The following is a 22,469-nucleotide window of genomic DNA, read 5'->3' as shown; positions in this document are numbered from 1 at the left end:
GGTGCAAAGGTGCAGAGACAAAGGATGACCTTGGCTTTCTAGAAAGAATTTTGTTATGGCTACATATCATCTCACTCCTACAATCCCCCCTCCCATTTTCCCACAATAGAAAATGCATAGTAGAATAATAGAAAGTGTGGCAGGCCAAAGATCAAAAAGAAAAGATGGCTGCAGGCCTGACAGAATGATTGCTAAGTCTTAAATCAAGGATTATCTGTCTATGCAGTTCTTCATTTTCATTATTGTAACCTGACACAGTTCTTAAGAATTGAACAGTGTATACAGTAAGTTTGATAAATAATAGTGATGATGATGATTAGGATGAATGAAGATTCTTATATTTTATCCCCAAGGAAAATCTGTTCGGATCAGAAACAAATACTTTCTTTCAACCACTGTTTCCCCCCCCCCCCCCTCTTTGACAGATCTTTGCAAATGAAACCCTTCGGACATTGTGTCTTTGCTACAAGGAAATTACCCATTATGAATATGAAGCATGGGAAAAGAAGTTCATGGCAGCTTCTCTGGCCTTAAAAAACCGCGAGGCAGCTCTTGACAAAGTGTATGAAGAAATTGAGCAAAATCTAATTGTAAGTCTGATGGGGAACTGAGATAGGAGTTTTATTCTTTGACCTTCCGTTTGATCTTGCAAGTGTTTCTTGGGAGGTATATCCCATTTATACTTTTTCACCTTGATTTTCCAGTCTGTACAATAGCTATAAAGGCACATATATTCTTTTTTTATTGCTTTATTGTTATTTTGAAAGCATGTGAGTAAAGATAATATAAGTAAGAGAGATATAATAAAAGATGCATGAAAACAGGCAATAAAGTATGAATAATAAAACACAGGTGTGTAAACGATGGATCTGAGGCATTCATAAAAACGAATATATTCCAGCATGCTACAGTATTAAGGGTTATAACTGTCAGGCCCAACCCAAGAACAACATAGAACAATTCAGTTAAAGTTCAGTTCTTTATTTGCTCACAGCATATAGACAGAATCTTGCCAGGCAAAATCTTTGTTGCTTTTCCACAAGAGATATCTAGGGAGTGGCCATCCCAACGTTCTTCCTCTGCCTCCTATTCAGCTCTGGGCTGGGCTGACTCTTTTCTCAACCCCTCCTTGAAATGTACTTCTTCCTCCTTCCTGGGAAACTGCCACTTCACTTTAGTCCATCACACCACCACTTTCCCAGTGGTGGAATTCAGCAGGTTCTGATCAGTTCTGGAGAACCGGTAGGGGAAATTTTGAGTAGTTTGGAGAACTGATAAATACCACCTCTGATGGCCCCGCCCCATCTATTCTCTATCTCCCGAGTCCTAGCTGATTGGGAGGAAATGGGGATTTTGCAGTAACCTTCCATTGGAGTGGGATGAGAATGGAGATTTTATATTATCCTTCCCCTGCCACACCCATCAAGCCACGCCCACCAAGCCATGTCACAACCTCCAAGCTATGCCCACAGAACCGGTAGTAAAAAAAATTAATCCCACCACTGCACTTTCCCCTTTGTAGATACAACACATAATAAAGAAGAAGGAAGTTGGATAGCGATTTGTCTGAAACGGTATAGGGTTTCCTGCCTAGGCAGTGGGTTGGACTAGAAGACCTCCAAGGTCCCTTCCAACTCTGCTATTGTATTGTATTGTATTGTATTGTATTAATAATAATATTGTAGAATATTCAATATTCTTTCTCTGTAAAAAAAAATATCCCCCCATTTTTATGATCCTGTAACCCCTTAATTTGGGGTAGAGTTGGGTGGAGCTGAGCGTTTACTGACTGGATGCCCTTCCTGATGCCACACAGAGTTCGCAGCAGATATTTTTTCTTTGTGCCCTAGGAGAGAGAAACATCTGCCGCTACCTACTCTCAACCTTCATACAAAATCCAGATATCCCATTTGGGTTTATACATGTTTAATCACTGATGAATCCTGGGGATATAGATCAAATTGAGATATAATTTTTTGATAATAAATTCAAAGATTGGATGTCGAACAAATCCAAAGTTAGTCCTATGCCCCTAAAATAGTTTCCAATAAATTTACATATTTTCATTGATGAGTTTTATCCTTCTAGTTAAAGCAACTTTCCCCATCTTGTTTTCTCCAGTAAATTCTCACCTTGCATAGATGAAGATTAAGAACTCTGGGTGATGAACTCTAACATATTTGAGTGGGTGGGGAACCTGACCTAGAAACAAAATGTATAAATGTAATGTATAACCTGAGCCCTAAGATTGCCATCTATGACCCATACAGAGGCTACAGTCCAGAAATGGGGGTAAAAATACAAGTGAGATGTTGATTGTCATTTAGCTCCTCCACTTTTTGGTAGTGAAGGTTAGAGATAGTGTCCTATTTAGAATGTCAAACTAAGAATTGGAGAAACCTGGATTCAGATCCACATGTATACATGAAGGTCATTTGATGATGCTAAGATAGATGCTCTCTCTTTCTCTCAGGGTAACCTAACATATAGGTTGGATTTTAATCAGATAGCGTTTGGTTGGGACATTAAAGAATAACGTAGTGTAGGAGGAAATAGCAATAGCACTTAGACTTATATACCGCTTCATAGTGCTTTTACAGCCCTCTCTAAGCGGTTTACAGAGTCATCATATTGTCCCTAACAATCTGGGTCCTCATTTTACCCACCCCGGAAGCATAGAAAACTGAGTTAACCTTGAGCCTGGTGGTATTTGAAGTGCCGAACTGCAGCTAGCAATCAGCCTGCAGTACTGCACTCTAACCACTGCACCATCTCGGCTTAAAAATCCGTTCCGGTTCCAAGCCGGGAGAAGTGGGAAATAAAATGGAGGATGGCTGTTTGGAAAGAAAGTCTCTGTTTATTTGGTTGCCAGAAACTTCAGAGACTAGATGGATCTTTATAGGGTTCTGATTGAGATGCTCCAGGAGGTTGTGCAATGTAGCGAGCCTTGTGTCTTTTGCTATTCTAATGGTGGTGGGTTAATCCTATCATGTCCTAGACTCATGTCCTATCCTTAGAATTTGGGTGGAGAATGTAGATTTTAGGGGTCTTTGTTTTTCTACTTTTAATCCCTTCTGGGGCAGTTTTGTTTATAAATAGGCTGGCCTGGATTTCTTAATGGGCATAAAATATCCATCTCTAAAGACTTCAGGCATCTACTGGAGGCTGGTTTACTATGCAGGAAGACTGGGACTGCTTTCTGCCTTTAATGGGGGAAATGTTCCCCCATTTCTCCTTTGAGGAAATGTTCTATCCTGCCTCTTTTAATATTAAGAATAAAGAATATTTTAATCTGGGAAAGGGGGACTTCCTAGTAGGGTGTAATGGTGAATATTATTTGGGTCCTGGATTAGGAGGCCTGATGGCACAGTGGTTGGAATGCAGTATTGCACGCAAACTCTGCCCACCGTTTGGAGTTCAATCGTGACAGGGTTCAAGGTGGACTCAGCCTCCCATCCTTCCAATATCAGTAAAATGAGGACACAGATTGCTGGGGCAATGTTCAAATAATGTTTGTACATTGTAAATTGCCCGGAGAGTCCTGTAAAACACTATGAGGTGGTACAACAGTCTAAATGTTATTGCTATTGCTAAATTCCCATTCAGCTAGAGAACTCATTAGGGCCAATCACCTTTCTCCCAATCCATCCTATTTCTGGAGATAAAATTAGAGATACCCCATGCAAGACAACTTGGGCATCAAAAGATACGGTGGGATATAAGTACTAACTAAATATTATCTAGGTACACTAATATCCATGGTCACATCCTTCCAATTTGTAGCTTTTCTCATGGAATGTTAGGATAGCCACTTTTTATATTTTAATAGTTTGTGTGAGTGATAAACCATTAACAGCTAAAATGTACCTACTGTATCCACATTAAATAAACCTCATCTTTTCTTAATCTGCAGCTTTTAGGTGCCACAGCAATAGAAGACAAGTTACAAGATGGAGTGCCAGAAACCATCTCCAAATTGGCAAAAGCAGATATTAAGATCTGGGTTTTGACAGGTGACAAAAAAGGTAATTTTTGTATAATCAATTGCTGTTTATTTTCCCCAAGGTAAACTACATATGGGCAGCAAATAATCCTAAAGTTTCTTTTTTTAAAATTGATGACTGAACATATTCTGCATGCATGGGGGAAAATGAGAAGATAAACTGTGACTTGGCATTCTCCTCTTACAGAAACTGCTGAAAATATTGGTTTTTCCTGTGAACTCTTAACAGATGAAACTAATATCCACTATGGAGAAGACATCAGGTAAATTCTTTTTAATGCAAGAGATTACATTAAGAGTGATCTGAATGATTTGATTCTAGTAAGTGCTTTGGTGTCCCCAGGGCACAATCATAGAACCCCTGTGCATTTGCTGCAAATGTGCAGCAGCTTTGAGAAGTGCCCGATGTATGCTTTATCTTTGTATCTCTAAATATGCTCACAGAATTAAAAGCCAAAATGGCCAGAGGCAGTTTAGATGAGACAAATAGCTGGTTGAACATTCTCAGAGTTGAAGGAAGCCGTCTGGAGCAGGGGTCTCCAACCTTGGCAACTTTAAGACTTGTGGACTTCAACTCCCAGAGTTCCTCAGCCAGCTGACTGAGGAACTCTGGGAGTTGAAGTCCACAAGTCTTTAAAGTTGCCAAGGTTAGAGACCCCTGGTCTGGGGCAGGGATGGGTTCCTGCCGGCATTTCTACCAGTTCAGCGCCCGAAAAATTTTGTGTGCGTGTGCATATTCGCACTTAAAAGGGTCTGTGCATGTGCACAACATTAAAAAAGGGGAAAAATACATTTTTTCAATGAAGATTGTTCTGCGCATGTGCAGAACAGAAAATCAAGATGGCGAAGATAGAACCGGTTCGGTCACATATCCGGCGAGTTACTACCTATTCCTCTGAACCAGTCCGAACCGGTAGGAACCCACCTCTGCTCTGGGGGATGTTAATGTGGAACATTTAATTTGGTGTTTTGCCAAGTATCAGAGCAGTGATCAAGTGCCCAGGTAATGGGTTCTTTTGGACAATAAGCGCACCAGTAAATAAAGGGATTTTAAGTTTTACTATTAGCTAAAGCAAACAGATTTAAAAGCACAACATAAAATGTATGCAAACAAGATGATTTACAAGCTACCAGGAGGTACTTAATGGCAATAGCAGTAATATCCCAAGGATGACCAGTTTCCACAGTATCTAATGTGTTTCAGGGTTGACAGTTAGATTCTGTGCATAAGCGCCCCACAAATGACAACAACTGCACGTTTTTTATCAAAACCTGGCACCAGGACTTCATGGCCTTGCTATGGACATGAGACTGCAAGGAACTGACTGGAAGGAAAATGACTCTAGGATGGGAATTGAAAGCCTGAGACTTCTACAATAAGGAAACTGTCACGATGAAAAAAAAAACCTCTTTAATTTTCTAACATGGATAGATTTTGTCAGAGTTTTGGCAGTTTGACTAATATTATAAGATAGATCCAGGAGCACAAACATAGCACATAGAGCCTTCAGATAACTAATAGTGATTTATATATACAGAAATATATACAAACATATACATGCAGATATAAATCCCTTACCAGCTATGAACACAAGGAGCAAAAATGAGATACATGATGAGAGAGAGAAACACCCTCTAATAGCCTTGTGTGGGAGGTCCACGCAGAGTCTTAAAAGGGTTATACCATAACTGCAATGAATCATCCTCATCTCATCAGCCTGGGCCTTATATTGTATCAGTTTATTGATTACAGCTTACAACCTTTCATCAGCTGGCAGCTATTAAATCTTCCGTACCTGACAAACTTAATCATAGTTCCAGATAGGAAACTCTGAGCAAAATTCTAGAGAATTCCTGGAATTCCTGTAAGCCCAGCACTCAGACAAATTGGTCATCAATAAGCACATAGAGACATAATAATATAATAATAAGCAATATCTCCATAACATTCAAAAGAGTCAATCAAAAAGCCAAAAGGGAAACAAAAAAGGGAAACCAAAAGACCACAAGACCTCCTTACCAGCAATCAACACTCAGATGAGCAGAGATTAACCAAGATTATCATTAAACCAAGAATCAAGAAGCAAACAATATCCCAATGAAGGAATATCAGACAAAAAGGAAACAATAGCCCAATCAAGGAACCACCAAGACCTCTCCTACTAAAAATAACAGGGCAAGCTACTAATATATAAAATGAGAGCAAATCCCACACTTTAGTAGCACTGTTGATGTTACATAGATTGGTAATGAAATGTCTGCAAGAAAACAGCCAAGTTCAAAAAGCACCAAGGACCCCACAGTTCAACCTACAAATATACTCCTCTAACAATAAGAACTTTTTTCCACTTATGTGATGATTCTTCCCTCTTTCCTTTATTAAGAAAACAAGCAAATTAGCTCAAAGTAAGCTCTAAACTTCTAGATGTTTCTTAATTCCTCCTGCTATCCTTTATTAAGTAAACAAGAGTAAAAGAAAACAAGCAGATTAGCTCAAAGTGAGCATTAAACTTCTGGACTTTTCTTAACACAAAGGGGAAATCACAACTAAACTTGAAATAACAACGATCTTCTACATTGTCACTGCACTTTGGCAAAGAGGCTCAGATTGGAATCTAGGCCTAGCCACATATCTAATTAGGTGATATTGTGGCAATTGTAGATTCTTCATCAATGTACTGCAACCTCCCAGAATTGTTGTTAAGATGAGATACTGTAAGCATTATATCTTAGTCCTATTTTGGGTTGCCAACTGTGTTTGGGAATCAAACAAGATTGCAATGTATTCCTGTGTACTGAAGCTACTTTAATTGACAATCAAAAAATGGTAGCCCATCTTTGGCCAGTTAGTGCAATACAGTGATGAAATTCAATTTTTTCCCCCAACCGGTTCTGTGGGCATGGCTTGGTGGTCATGTAAACAGGTGAGTGTGGCTTGGTGGTCATACGACCAGGTGGGTGTGGCTTGGTGGTCATATGACCAGGTGGGTGTGGCTTGGTGGTCATATGACCAGGTGGGTGTGGCTTGGTGGTCATATGACCAGGTGGGTGTGGCTTGGTGGTCATATGACCAGGTGGGCATGGCTGCAAAACTGACTCACACACAATGTAAAAGCAGCTGGACTTCACACAGAATGTCCCCTGCAACAAGCAGGAACCTCACAGAGTCAGAGAGAGAGAGCTCAAAAACCAACGATCAGACTTTACACAAAAATAACACAAAAGCTGCACGACTGACTCACACACAATATAAAAGCAGCTGGACTTCACACAAAATGGCCGGTTCGGGCGAATGGTAGCATTTTTTACTACTGGTTCAGGCGAACCAGCCCGAACCAGTAGCATTTCACCCCTGGTGCAGTACCAGAATAATATATGAGGTTTGTGCTATTCTGATTTGTGTACTACAAATGGATCTCGAATGTGGGATTTTGCATTTTAGTCTATCTTTTTCTACTTTCCGTGGCAAATATACTTTTCAAAGTCTTAAAGAAGAAGTTGCTCATACATTGTGGGATGAGAAAGAGGGTAGGTAGACTTATCCCCTCCCTCCTGCTGTTTCTCTGAATCAACTGACCTGGTTGTTGTTGATATGAACCACAAGATGGTGTGCTGTTTCTGGAAGTTCTTGTTTGGGTGGATAATGATGAAATCCAGAGATTACACAATTAAGGGATTTGCTCACCTTGTAACTATCGAAATAGAGTAGGATTCTAGGGAAATGGCAGTGCCCTCTGAAATATGTTGCATACCTTAAACTGCAAAAAGCCATTTGCTAAATCCTCATGGTTAAGGATTTTTAAAGACGTCCTTAATTCTGTTTTCAGTCACCATGACTTGATGTTTTTTTTTACAATTACATGATGGATTTCTAAAAACCTTTTCCCTCCCCTTACCTCACTTCCCTTAGCGCTCTTTTGCACACAAGGTTGGAGAAGCAGAGGAACCGAATCGGGACACATGACAAATTTTTCAGCACAGCCAATGAACCCTTTTTCGAGGAAGGCAAAAACCAAGCCTTAATTATCACTGGATCGTGGTTGGTAAGTGCTGGATTCTCACGTCTGGGTCTGAGAGAATTGTCCCCAAACATTAGTAATGGAAAAAGAAAAAAGTTTTGCAACTTGGCACCATCAAGATGTGTTGAGTGCTGACCGTTTTGATTTTAAGATCTGTAATTCCTTAGAACTAAGGAGAAATTTCCTGACAGTTCGAACAATTAATCGGTGGAACAACTTGCCTCCAGAAGTTGTGAATGCTCCAACACTGGAAGTTTTCATGATGTTTTAGTTATCTTTGGATTGTCATCACTCATAATGCTCACAACATGTCTTTAGTTGGGTGTATAGAACACGTCTTTGACTAGGAAATTTTTAAAAGAAAGAATGTGATTATTAGGTCAATATTGTTTTGTTCCAAACCCAGGTTCTCTTGAACTCAGTTTTGCTTATTTTTAAAGGCCATTTTTACTAATAACAGATATCTGTCCTTTTGCCATGGTTAATTTTGTTCATGCCTTTGCATCATGTGTTCCTCTGAGATGGGCAGATAAGAAATATGTTTCCATATCCACCCACCCACCCACCACCCACCCAATCATCCATCCATCCATCCATCCATCCATCCATCCATCCATCCATCCATCCATCCATCCATCCATCCATCCATCTATCTATCTATCTATCTATCTATCTATCTATCTATCTATCTAAACATTTATAGAGATGATCTTTTTTTTAACAGAATGAAATCCTCCTGGAGAAGAAGAAGAAGAAAAAGAAGCTCCTGAAACTGAAATTTCCCAAAACAGCAGAAGAGAAGGAAAGGCATAAGGAGACAAAGCGAAGAATAGACTTGAACAAGGAGCAACAGCAGCGGAACTTTGTGGATTTAGCTTGCGAGTGCAATGCTGTGATTTGCTGCCGAGTTACCCCCAAACAGAAAGCTATGGTGGTTGACCTGGTAAAGAGGTACAAGAAAGCCATAACCTTGGCTATTGGGGATGGTGCTAATGATGTGAATATGATCAAAAGTAAGTCAGGCTTAACATTTCTTCTTCTTCTTGTGGGTTTACTGCATATAGTTGGGTTCTGTTTTGTGAAGAAGATAGGAAGATTTCAATGTATCTTCACACTGAATCAAGATACACAGAAGATAGAATCATAGTGCTGGAGGAAATCTTAGAGGTCTTCTAATTCAACCCCCCGTCAAGACAGTAGACCTTATAACAGTGATGGCGAACCTATGGCATGTGTGCCACAGGTGACATGCAAAGCCATCTCTGCCAGTACGCGAGCCGTCAGCTCCAGCATGCGTGAACATGCTGGCCAGCTGATTTTTGGCCTTCTGGGGGTGGGCAGGGGAGGCCGTTTTCACCCTCCCCGGGCTTCAGAAAAAATAATCAATTTCACCCAGGGAGGGCGAAAAAACAGGCCCAATGGGCCCATCGGAAGTTCGTTTCTGAAAACGGCTCCCCGGACGAAATACCAACCTCAGCTTGGAGGCGAGCAGTGTCGCACCTATGGGTAGTGGGGGGTTGTGCACATGCGCATGTGGGGCGTGGTTTGCATTATGGGTACCAGCACGTGCATGCGCTATCACGCACAGGCCCTCACATTTTTGGCACACCACAACAAAAAGGTTCACCATCACTGCCTTATACCATTCCAGTCCAATGGTTGCCCAGTCTATTTTCGAAAACCTCCAGTGATGGAACAAGCTATTCCATTGATTAATTCTTCTCACTGTCAGAAAACATCTCCTTACTTATAGATGGAAGTCTTAATGACTCTTCTAGCACATCATTGTCCATTTCAGTCTGCGCCCAAGGCTGGGCAACTAACATTGCTGGGCACAGCTATTAAATCCTACCTTACAGGTGGGCTGGTGAGCAGTCTCGGGTTCGGGAGAACCTCTAGCTAAGATTCTGTGCAGTTCGGAGAACTCCCAAATTCCAGTCCTGGCTGGCCCCACCCACCCTTCCAAACCACTCCCCGCCCTTCCCAGGGGTCCCCACATGGCCCATTTTGGATACAGGTAAGTGCAGGACACGCACGGAGGCTCAGGGAGGGTGAAAAACGGGCCTACTGGAAGTTTGGGAAGGCCCGAAATGGGCCTGTTTCCAGCCTCCAGAGCCTGGGGAGGGCAAAAATCCCCCCCATGGTGCAAGAGGCCGACTAGGCCACGCCCACCATGGCCACCCAGCAACGAGCAGAGAACCCCTTGCTAAAATCTTTAGCTTATTTTACCTTATCCATTGAACCCTCGGGAGGCACTCAATTATGCTCCTATGCTGCACAAGATTATGCAACACAGGTCTGACTGTCAAGGCCTAGTCAAGGCTGAGAAAGGCATGAAAGACAGAAACAGATTGCCCTTAAGCAAAGCCTTCGAGTGTCAGGAGAGGAGGACTTGCCCATCAGGTCTGACTCAATACCTTCCTGTAGGAATTATACTGGCACTTTCAGTTTCTTAGGGCAGGAATTCAGCAGCTAACAGTTCCTTGTTCTGAGGCTGGGAAATACAACACAATCTGTGAAATTGTTGGGGTACCACTATAATTAGCCCACTGTGGGTATAAGAACATTCTCAAGTTTGTCTTGAGAAGGGCACATTTAACATGGCTTCATCCTAGTATGCATTGAAGATTCTTACATTCTTGACAAACAGGCTGATGCAATAAATAAATACATTTTTTGGTGTATCTTTCTATATTCTAAGTACAGTAAACCCTAAATGTAAGCAATTTGGGTTTAACAGAGTGGGGTTTGATGAAAAAAAATCTGCTGGATCCAGAATTTGTCTAAATGTAAGGCAGGGATGTCAATTTCATTGAGGGAGGCAGGAGGGTTCTGTTTGACCTCAAGAGGCTGGGGTGGGCGTGGCCCGCTTGATGTCACTTGTGTCGGGGGCCCTGTCATGGCCCAAGCCCTCTGCCAGCAAAAACGAGCTCCCATGCTTTGTTTTTGGCCGTGAGAGTCTCCTGCAACCCTCCGGCAGCAAAAATAGAACTCGCAAGGGCTGCCCAATTTGATGTGGCATCGATAGTTAGAACAATTAATCAGTGGAACAGCTTGCCTCCAGAAGTTGTGAATGCCCCAACACTGGAAGTCTTTAAGAAGATGTTGGATAGCCATTTGTCTGAAATGGTATAGGGTTTCCTGCCTAGGCAGGGGGTTGGACTAGAAGACCTCCAAGGTCCCTTCCAACGATACTATTGTATTGTATTGTATTGTATTGATATATAGTTAAGGCTTAGTTCATATTAAAATGATTTTATATGTTTTTTTTTCTAAATCTTTTATTGAGAACCACTCAGAATTGGGTGAAAGATGGGTGGCTATAAAAATAAATAAAATGAATAAAATAAATAAAATAAATAAAATGAATAAAAAAATAAATAAAATAAATAAAATAAATAAAAAAATAAAAAAATAAATAAAATAAATAAAATAAATAAAATAAATAAAATAAATAAAATAAATAAATAAATAAAATAAATAAAATAAATAAAATAAATAAAATAAATAAAAAACAAACAAATAAAATAAAATAATGAAATAGAAATAAAATAAAACTTCTCTAAAAACTGAAATACTTGATCAACCAAAGAAAACCCAGACAGCTGCTGAAGATCAGTATCTTTGAGCTTGTCTGATGAAACTAGTTTTAATTATGTTTTCTTTTCTTACATCATGCATTACTTTTTTTTTTGCTTTATTATTTCTTACTCCCTTCCTGCATGTTACATAAAATTCATTCCCAAGAAAAGACATGAATGTGTATGCATATCTCAAACTTTAGTCTCATGAAAGTGATGGCCTTATGCAAATTATTACTGTTGTGTTTTATTTAATTCCTCAGGCCTACCCATTTTTTTGCACTTTGTACTTACTATCTTTTTGTCTGCTGTTTCTGAATTTCACATTATATTATTACACAATAAAGTTTTGTTAAATTTTGAATAATGTAAAGATTTTTAAAAATAATGAGTGCTGTTTGCCTTCCTGAAATGCACTTTAAAAAAATCGCTCTACAGTTTTGGGAAAATGCAGAGATGGCTGAGATAAAAATAATAATGAAGGCTACATACCCAAAAGCAGGAATTGTGTGTGTGTGTGTTTTGGTTCCATAACATTTCTTGAAACATTTATTTATTATTTATTTTTCAAAAATGAATTACCCAATAACTGATTGCCATAAATGAGCTAGCTGAAGGGTGTGCATTTTTTTTACTTTTATTCTAGCTGCCCACATTGGTGTTGGGATAAGTGGTCAAGAAGGGATGCAAGCCGTCATGTCCAGTGACTACTCTTTTGGCCAGTTCAGATATCTCCAGAGACTGTTGCTGGTTCACGGTCGATGGTCTTACATTAGAATGTGCAAATTCCTTCGGTATTTCTTCTACAAAAACTTTGCTTTTACATTGGTGCACTTCTGGTACTCCTTCTTCAACGGCTATTCTGCTCAGGTAAAGGACTCAAGAAGACTTGTGAAACCTTGCAGCAATCAATATTTACTATTTTTATGAATTTATATTTATATGTTTCTGTTGATTTGGGCAATGAAAAAGGATTGGAATGCTTTAGGATAGGGATTCAAGAAGACTTAGTCTTTGCTTAACAATCACTGGTTCAGCACCTATTCAAAGTTATGATAGGGCTGAACAAAGGGTACTTATGACTGGTCCTTGACGTTCTAGTTGGCATAACATTTGACTTGATAATTTAGCACTCCCATCCCTTCCTCCAGAGGTGATATTCAACCAGTTCGCCCAAATCAGTGGTAGAAATTTTGCTCAGTTGGCAAACTGGTTGGCCACGCCCTAAACCGGTCCCCCTCTCAGAGGTTGCTCACCCCACCCACCCGGTTGCCGCTAGCTTTCACCGCCTCTTTACATACCAGCTCTCAAAGATGCTGTCGGCTGGCCGCAGACCATCGAATGGGATGCACATGCACAAAGAAGATGGCAGCGACGGCAGCCACTTTTTCTCTGATTGGAGGACTTTTCAGTGGCCAGCCGCAGGCCATTTGAGGGCCAGTATGCAAAGAGGCGGCGGCTGGGAGGCTTCTTTGCCTGCCAGTCGCTTCCCAGCAGCAGTGGCTGGCTGGGGGCCGCCAAAAACTTTGGTCAGCTTGCCTTCCGAACTGGACCAGCTGCCGCGGAAGGTAAGCAACCAAAGTGGGGGTGATGGGGGAGGAAGCAGGGAACTGGGAGCAAAGGGAGGGCAGAGGTAGATAGGGAAAAATCCTATAAATTTTCCTACCTTTTCCTGTGGATGTGCCTTTGGGGGGGGGGATGTGACTGAGTGGGAGTGGGCGTGAGTGATGTCGTTGGCCCACTCAGTCACATGCCCCCTACCTACCCACGCCCACCGAACCAGTAGTGAAAATTTTTGAATCCCACCACTGCCTTCCTTCTTATGGAACATTCCTCCCCCTGAAATTAGCTCCACCCCTTTTGATATTCTGGAAGTCCCTCAACATCTGGTTATGTCATCAAGCCTGGGGGCTTCCAGAGAAGACATGCTTAAGTGCCTCATTGTTGAGCTGGCCATTCTTATTTATTTAAGAAAATTTACTTATTTATTTAAGAAAATTTACTCCGGTAAATTAACAACAGTTAATCAGACAAGCCACTTGATTGGCTCTATCTCATTCTGGGTTCCCCTCTTTACCTAGGGCTTGTAGATCCGTTTTGGTAACATTTACTTTTTAATGTGGATTTTTTACATTGTTTTAAATTTTGTTGTTTTATTCGATTGTTGCTTGTTGCCAAAGGTTTTTTTTTTCCTGATATGGATTGATTTAATTTTATTTAAATACAATGTAAGTAAATATTTTTAAAGGTGTAATATATTTTCTTTGTAATTACAGACAGCGTACGAGGATTGGTTTATCACGCTATACAATGTATTATATTCCAGTCTACCAGTTCTACTTGTTGGATTACTTGACCAGGTTCGTCCAAATAATCAACTAAAAACTTATCCTTAAAAGTTGATCGTTGCTTCTGTGTGGGATTCAGATTTCTGATATTTTTGTTGACTAAATTCACAGAGTACAATAAGTCATGATATGGTTTCTTTTAGTTTTGGCTTAGTGCATTACAGCCACTATGTCAGGATTATCCTTGCCTTTGCAAAACCATTTCCCTGTGTTTGACACTATATTGCATTAATATTGGACAGATAGCGCCACCATGTGGCTACTTTCTTTATTATGGTAATGCTCACACCTTTGAAGCTGTCATTTGCCTATGAAGCATCATTAGAATGCTTCGTAGGAAATCTAGCCATTGCTAATGCTAATTCAGTAAAAAGGGCAGAGTAAAACATAAGCTTATTACTCACCAAATGTACTATGGGAATTATCAGTTTTCTTGTATTGGTCAATTTGAGAGTACAGGAAGTCTTCATTTAGTGACTGACTTGCTTATCAGAATAATAGAGTTGGAAGGGACTTTGGAGGTCTTCTAGTTCAACTTTTTGCACAAGTAGAAGACCCTGTACCATTCTGGACCAACGATTGTCCAGTCTCTTCTTAAAGACTTCCAGTGTTGGGGCATTCATAACTTCTGAAGGCACGCCGTTCCACCGATTAACTGTTCTTACTGCCAGTAAATTTCTCCTTCGTTCTAGGCTGCTTCTCTCCTTTATTAGTTTCCATCCATTGCTTTTTGTGTGGCAGCTCCTCAGATATTGAAACGCTTCTATCACATCACTCCTGGTCCTTCTTTTCACTAGATTAGACATACCTTTATGTGTTATGAGCTTTTGCGATGATTCAGAGTGTGAGTGGACCCATCCCAAGCATTGAGCATGTCGCTAGTCCTCTCTGAACACTTTTGTGTTGATTTGGACATCCAAAGGGAGAAGGCCTGTGCCTGAACATTGCAAGGTGGAAGTTGAGTTCTCTCTCTCTCTCATTTTTTTTTTTTTAATAAGATGGGTAGGTGAAAAGATTCAAGAAGTCTTATCAGAAAGTTAATGTGTAACTTCTCCAACAACAGAAAGCTGACTCTAGCTTCTTTTTAAATTTTCTGCAGATACTTTGCATTGCCAACTCATTTTTGCCCACTGATGCATTAGTTAAAAGGTGGCTGTTTTTCTGTTCTCTGTTTGATGTGGCACATCTGCTGTGGGGATGCATAAAGTAATGAACGATTTTCAAGCAAACTGGATTGTCATTTGTCTTACTTCTTTCAATGCAGGATGTGAGTGACAAACTGAGCATACGGTTTCCTGGGTTGTACGTCATGGGACAAAAGGACTTGCTTTTTAACTACAAGAAGTTCTTCTTAAGCCTGCTGCATGGCGTTATAACATCCCTGATCATTTTCTTCATACCGTACGGTGCTTACCTACAAACCATGGGACAGGACGGAGAAGCGCCTTCTGACTACCAGTCATTTGCAGTCACTGCCTCCTCTTCTCTCATAATTGCGGTTAATTTTCAGGCAAGTCAATCAGCCTTCATTGTTCCGAAGAGACAGTCCTTGACCTATGACCATTAATTTAACAAGCATTCGAAGTTATGGCGGTGCTGAGAAAAAAGTGACTTATGAGCAGTTCTTGCACCTACAATCCTCACATAGTCACCCAAAATTTCACGTACAGTAGAGCCAGTGGTGGGTTCATACCAGTTTGGACTGGTTCAGTCGAACCGATAGTGGTTTGGCAGCCTGGGTCGCTGGAATCGGCAGTGACCAAGACCTGCCACACCCCGAATGGGTTTCCCGGGTGGGGCCGTTGGCAGCACCATCTTGTTTTTTCAGTTCTGTGCATGCGCAGAAAAATTTAAATTGCGCTGTGCATGTGCAGCACGCACCTGAGTAGATCCTCTGGTCACAACCATAATTTGTTCCATAACTTTGGTCTCAACCTGATTTCCTCGTGACCCGAACTTAATTCCCCCATTGAATTGTATGTAAATATGATCAATCCGTTCCAGACTCCTACAAACTGTATATAAATATTGTTTTTTAAAAAGATTTTTAAGCACAAAAATAGTTAATTATGCCGTATAACACTATGAATATCACTTCTCTTACGAAACTTCAAACCATCCTCTACTGGCTTTAAATCCATCACTTTCTCCACTTGAAGAAGGGCATTTCTGACACACATTTTCATGGATCTTCCTAGCTTTCTCGCATATGATTGCCTTGCTCATGCTATCACCTGCAAGTTGCTTTTCGTTCAGCCATACTAACAACAGTCTTTCCAGCTCTTCCAGCCATTGAGGCCTCTACTTGGTTAGCATTGTCACTGCCCTTGCAACATTTGCTTTCATAACCTCTTTCTGCTTCAAAATAGTCGAGATCGTAGGCTTTATACTCTGCAGCAAGATCGGCAGCAGGCACGCCACGCTCATAATTTTCAATAATTCCCTTCTTCACTTTGATTTCAATTTTCTTTAAAACCTTCTACTCACCAACATTACCACCCTTCAATTGATTAGAGGCCATGGTTAATTGCAAAATTAACGCAGCGGCCACACAAAGGGGCGCTGTTGCTTGTAAACAAAGAACAGGAGATTTGGCGCGTACAAAAAAAATGGTGCATCAGGGCAAATCGGCCGCGGCCTTGTTTGGTCGCCACCCCATTATGTGTTCATGACCAGATTCAAAACTTTTATGAATGTTTTGATTGGAACCCGATCAGTGGTGGGTTGCAGGCAGTACGAGCGTACCGGAGCAAGCCCGGAGCACCGGATACCGTTCCGGTACGGTGCTCCAGAGGGTCCACCCATCCGCCCGAGCTCCTTACCTGTGTTTTAAAGCTTCTGCACTGCCACACACGTGGGTGGCGCATACAGTGCCTGTGCGACGCTCCGCAGAGCAGCTGGAACGTCACAGAAGCACTAAGATGCATGTGTGCGCTGCAAGCGTCCTCCACCATGATGACGCCACCGGCCGTCATTCCAACCGTACCGGTTGGAACGTGATTTCAAATCCACCACTGAACCCGATTTGTTCATGGTCAGAAGCGTTCATGACTAGAGGTTCTATTGTGCTTGGCAACCAGCATGTATTTACAAGAGTTGCAATCTCCCAGTGAGCCTCCAAGTAAGAAAGTTAATGGGGGACGCTGGATTCTTTTAACAACCGCATAATTCATTTAATGACCACAGTGGTTTGCTTAACAGCTGCAGCAAATAAGTGTTTGTAAAATTGGGCATGGCTCACTTAATAACTGACACCCTTAGCAACGGTAGTTCTGTTCCCAATTGTGATCATAACTCCAGGGCTACCTGTCACTCCTTTAAAATGCCAACTTGACATCCACGGTTCACATTTGGAGACTTTGTAATTGTTGCTAATGTCTTTACCAAGATAAAGTCTTCCCATCCCGTCAAACCGGACAGGGGTTTTTTGTTTTTGTTTTTTGTTTTGTTTTGCCAAGAAAGGAAAAAAGTTGTTTGTAGGAACTCACTATTGTGCAGAAATGAACTAGAGGCAGTGAAACCAGGAGGAAGGACAATTTGAGGATCTGTGTTTCTTCCTCCGCATGCTGAAATGGAAATTGGACAATAGGTGATTCCAATCAGTTTTCCATATTAAACTTCCATTCCCCCACCATTCAATCAGAGCTGAAGAAGCTTCTGGGATGAGAAGCAAAAGGCCTTCGAAAAAAAAACCCAGAAAGTCCAGTTGCCTCTTGAAAAAAGCACCTTTGGCACAACCGTGACCTGAATGACTGAAAACCTCCATAGATTGTCCATATTGAACATAAGGAGAATTGATTCTGCTCCAGAGGCTCCAGGAATTTATATGACTCCTTCTTCCCAAATAAGATTAATGATTTAATTGGATTCAGACAAGCAATAAATACACCATTCTCTTCTAAACATTAAAAGCTAATGTACATATCAAAGTGCTATCGTGAATCAGGACTTACACAACACTTACACATCTGGAACTAGTGGTGATAGCTTTCCAAATTTGCTACCATTTTTTTAAAATCACGTCATCTCCTTTCCTTCTAAATTTCTCATTTTAATCAGGTCATCCCTACTTCCTAGGGAGCTGACTGATCCAGAGGTTCAAAAATGCCGTTGTCTCCCATTCTTCCTTCCCAGCATCTATCTTCTTGTTTATGGATCTCATATGTCCGTCTTGTTCTCCTGTTGGCTTGTAGATGGGAATGGATACATCTTACTGGACATTTGTTAACGCCTTCTCAATATTTGGGAGTATTGCACTTTATTTTGGCATCATGTTTGACCTGCACAGTGCTGGGATCCACGTCCTCTTCCCTTCCGTGTTTCAGTTTACAGGTGGGTACTGATTTTTTCTTGCTTCCTTCCTATCTGCAAAAACAAGTTACCCGTAAAACAGGGGTGTCCAAACTTGGGAACTTTAAGACTTGTGGACTTCAACTCCCAGAATTCCCCAGCCAGTCCTGCCGTAAAAGGTCAAAATTGTGTAGCCCAGCTGATCTTTTCTGTTTTTAAAAAAGAAAAGCTTAGCCCATCAGGTTGGCGTTCCCAACCTGTCCTGCCCCCTTCCACCCCACTTCACTCTGCCCCTCCCACCCCACCCCACCACTCCCAGGAGTCTGCCTGTGATGTGTTTTGGATGCAAGGTAAGTGCAGGGCCCATGCGGAGACTCTAGGAAGGGGAAAAACGGGCCTCCCGGAAGTTCCGGAAGGCCGGAAATAGGCCTCCCCACCCAGCAACCAAGCAGAGAACCCTCTGCTGAAATTTTGAAGCCCACCCCTGCCTGGGTTGCCTCTGTCGTTGCACTCTAAAGTTTGCTTTTAGGTGTGGTTGGTTTGAAGGAACTCCACCTGCGTCAGCCACCTAACTGTAACTCTCATGTCTCCTTCCCAGGTACCGCTACAAATGCCCTCCGACAGCCGTACATCTGGTTGACCATAATACTGTCTGTCGCTCTCTGTTTGCTGCCCATCATTGCCCTCCGGTTCTTGGTGATGACCATCTGGCCTACAAAAAGCGAAAAGGTACGTAGGAGATTCTGGTTATTAATCCAAGTTACCCACAAGTTGAAGAAGAGCTGGTTAGGGGTTGGTTTTTGTTTTTGTTTTGGTATAATCATGAGTTGTGTGTGGTGTAATGTCCTCGACTTGCAACCGGTCTTGGGTCCTTGACTAACGACCGGCCGCAAGTCCTCGACATATGACTGACAGCCCGGCAACCAAAGGCTCGCGCCTATTGGCTAAGACGCGCCTGGCTGGAAGCGAGCTTTTTGCTGTGTTACCATTGGCTGCTCTGCTGGACAGCTCCGTATAAATAGCTGTCAAGCAGACCAAGGTGCTGAAGTGTTCTGTAGTTGCCTTGAGCTACTGAAATGAAAGCTGTTCCGTTTACCTCAGCAAGTCCGACGCCTCTTCCTTGGATTCAGGCTGGGGGTGGCTCCATTTTAACTTTGAATGGTCACTAAGCAATTAGTGATAATTTGAGGTCTACCTGTATTTAGACTAATGGGAACAAGACTGAACTGTGCGACTCTCAGTTTGTCTATCTGTGTCTCCGCCAGCAGTTCAGCCATGGATGGTGTTCTGACTGAGGCTTCCCAAGAGCATGAGATAAATTCCTTATCCCCCCAAAAAACCCTTTTATTAATTTGCTGTGAATTTTGCTCATTCACAGCCAGCAAAGACTTTCAAGGGAGGATTTACAGTCACGGACCTTTTCTATCTTGGAGAGCTGACATCTGTAGAACTTGGCAAGGAGTCTCGGAGTGTCACGATCTGGCCTTACTCCCAAGTTGACCCCTATTCTTTAGTTGTTCCCTTCGTCTACCAACTCTGTGCATGCGCATACTGGGAACAGGCTCCAGCTGTTCCTCTGCCTCACTGCTCTGTTGGCACCTGATCACTATCAGACAGCTTCGGCCCATCTCTGCCTCCTACGCAGAGCCCTTGTCCGAGTCTTCCCCAGCTTCCAGGACTGGCCCATGCTCCTCCCCATCCTTCTCACTCTCTGACTCTGCTGCCAGCTCTGCTGGCCGCTGGTGGGCCACAACACTAGGAATGCGGGAACTTCCACACCCACGTTTGATTGAGCATTTGTTGTATTGTCTATCCTTGAAAATTTATGGTGCCAACAATCAGTCACAAAAAGAGATCTTTAAAAATAAATAAATTCTTCTTTAAAAAAATGACTGTAAGTGCTCCAAAAATCCCAGGAGGCTTAGAAGTTAGATCTTATATAATAGATGCTGTTAAGTCTCCTTCTGCCTCTTAATCTGTCATACGTTTGTCTCCTTTAAAGATTCGGAAGAATCGCAAAAAGTACAAGGCCGAAGAGGAGAAGTGGAAGCGAAGGCGGAGCGTTCTCCGTCGCGGGGTAACTGGTCGACGTTCTGCGTATGCTTTCTCCCATCAGCGAGGTTACGCTGACCTCATCTCTACTGGGCGGATCATACGGCGAAGGCGAGCCTCCTTAACAGCAGTTTTGGGCAAGAATTTGGCCGAAATTAGACGAGCTGAAGAAAACAGTTGATGACTTCCCCAATCTCACAAAAAGCAGAGGAATGATAGCACCAAAAGTTTATTTTATTTTTACCAAGGACGATGGATTCTTTTTCTTTTTTGAAAAAATACGTGTGCAGGATTATGAAGGGAGTCTTAGTTATTTTTCTTTTCCAATTGCTTTGTTTGGGACTAAAATTGGACAGGCCGAATGGCTGAGTATTTTTAATTCTCCGTCCTTGCATAAACATTGCTTTTATTTGGAACTGAAGGATATCCTTATGCCTTGGACTTCAAGCCCAACAATTTTAAGGTGTTTTTAAACAGGTTTTTTTTAAAAAAAAAATGAAAAACAATTCCCACAGAGGTTTTACACCTCAGCACCAAAGATGAACCACTCCACGACAACACAATTCTGAGTGCCATTTCTTTCCATTAATTTATTCTACCATCATATCATTCTTCTTTGGCAGCCTAAGAATGATTTTTTTTCCCCAGCTAGCTGTGCATTTTTATATTGTAAGCACTTAGAGCATAATGCACTATCCAACAAAGTTGAACTGGTTGATCGGAGCTGCGTGCTGTTAGTAATATTCAGACATTTGGGCAGAGAAAGCTCAATAGCGTTCAAGTTTGTAACTCAAGATGTCTTCACCAGAGGCTCCTTCAGGAAAACCATAGATTGTTATATATTTTCAGGAAAGCAATAACTTGTTATATATTTTCACTTTGGGCATTGTGGGGGTCTCCCCTCTCTAAATATGTAGCAGCCTTGTAGTAGCAAGAGCTAATGTGCCTTTCCACCTTTACTCCAAATCTTACTGTGTTATTTGTATTAGTTTGAGAAATAGGAAAGACAGAGGGAATTAGTGAAGGGTTTCCTCTTGGATATGTTGGTTGATTTCATCCTTGGCTTGTTCTTGGTCAAGGGGAATGGCCGTCTAGCCAGTAACATCTGGAGGCGATTTTTATATAGCACTGTCTTTTATGTTGAAATGATTTGTATGAAGGAGGAATATCTGAGCAGCATCATGCTTGAAGATGACAACGCCAATTTCACCACGCTTATGTGTCAAAAGAGATGCGTGAAGGATTATCCCACACCAAAAATTGCTCCCATGCTATAGACCTGTGAGATCTATGAAAGAAAGAGCATAATGCACTATTCAACAAAAGTTATACTGGTCGATCAGGGCTGCTTTTAATCATGCTCAGACATTTGGGCACAGAAAGTTCATGTTCGTAATCAAACGTGTCTTCACCAGAGGGAGTCATACATCTTGTTTGTGGGAATGAGAAGCACCATTTGAAGCACTAGCTGAAGCAAGAGAATAATTTGCATTTATGATGAATCTATAACATGATGTTTTTTAATGAGTAAAAAAAGAGGACAATGTTCTTTTTTTAAATGTATTCATCTACACATTTCAATGTGTTGGGACTTAAAAATGGTTTACATTTCAATACTCTCAGCGTTCACCAAATGACCCTGTTTCAATATTCACGACTATTCCTCACATTTGTGTAGGTGGCTGAATGGAGCTCTTCTCTAAGGAACATGGATTTGGTACATTCCTTCATTATTACTATTGAATGTTGAAACGTTTACAGCTTTGGGGTAAACGATAGCAGATATTACTTTGATTCAAAAATTGATTTTTCTATTCAGAAATGAGGACGAGGTTAGTCTTTATCTTTCAGACTTCTAATCCAAGTGCAATATTTGCAACTTTTAATACATTGATTGTACACTTGTATCTCAATTATAAAATGTAAATATTTTATTTCTTAAAGCATTGTGTATATATATATATATAAGTAAAGTGCCTTTTAATGTTTTTATCTGGTGTGAAAAAAAGCATTTTCATTGCTTTAAATGTTTTTATTAAAGTGTCCTCGGTATTGTAAGTGTGCACACATGTAATATTTGCTGAATCTTATAAAATTGGGGACGGTAAAAGAGGAATCATCCATATCCCATTCTCTTGATTCAACTGGAAGAGGAAGAAAATTCTCTTCCAGTTGA

The 22,469-nt window shown here is 41.3% G+C and overlaps 1 protein-coding gene across 1 annotated transcript in view; it reads left to right on the top strand.

The window, feature by feature from the left end:
- The window catches only part of ATP8B1 (ATPase phospholipid transporting 8B1), a 98,825-nt gene extending 76,492 nt beyond the window's left edge, over window positions 1-22,333 (top strand). The window contains exons 18-28 of the mRNA XM_081945707.1: window positions 426-590; window positions 3,914-4,025; window positions 4,191-4,266; window positions 7,914-8,046; window positions 8,747-9,035; window positions 12,250-12,473; window positions 13,880-13,963; window positions 15,216-15,461; window positions 18,145-18,283; window positions 18,840-18,970; window positions 20,244-22,333. Coding sequence (XP_081801833.1) covers window positions 426-590; window positions 3,914-4,025; window positions 4,191-4,266; window positions 7,914-8,046; window positions 8,747-9,035; window positions 12,250-12,473; window positions 13,880-13,963; window positions 15,216-15,461; window positions 18,145-18,283; window positions 18,840-18,970; window positions 20,244-20,474 — 1,830 coding nt within the window. The 3' untranslated portion in view covers window positions 20,475-22,333. The remainder of the gene's footprint in view (window positions 1-425; window positions 591-3,913; window positions 4,026-4,190; window positions 4,267-7,913; window positions 8,047-8,746; window positions 9,036-12,249; window positions 12,474-13,879; window positions 13,964-15,215; window positions 15,462-18,144; window positions 18,284-18,839; window positions 18,971-20,243) is intronic.
- The last annotated feature ends 136 nt before the right edge of the window (window positions 22,334-22,469 follow it).

The sequence above is a fragment of the Natrix helvetica genome, assembly GCF_964273705.1.
Source record: "Natrix helvetica genome assembly, chromosome: 2".
Classification (NCBI taxonomy): domain Eukaryota; kingdom Metazoa; phylum Chordata; class Lepidosauria; order Squamata; family Natricidae; genus Natrix; species Natrix helvetica.
The sequence above is the reverse complement of the archived record's forward strand: the minus strand, read 5'-3'. Positions and strand labels throughout refer to the sequence as shown.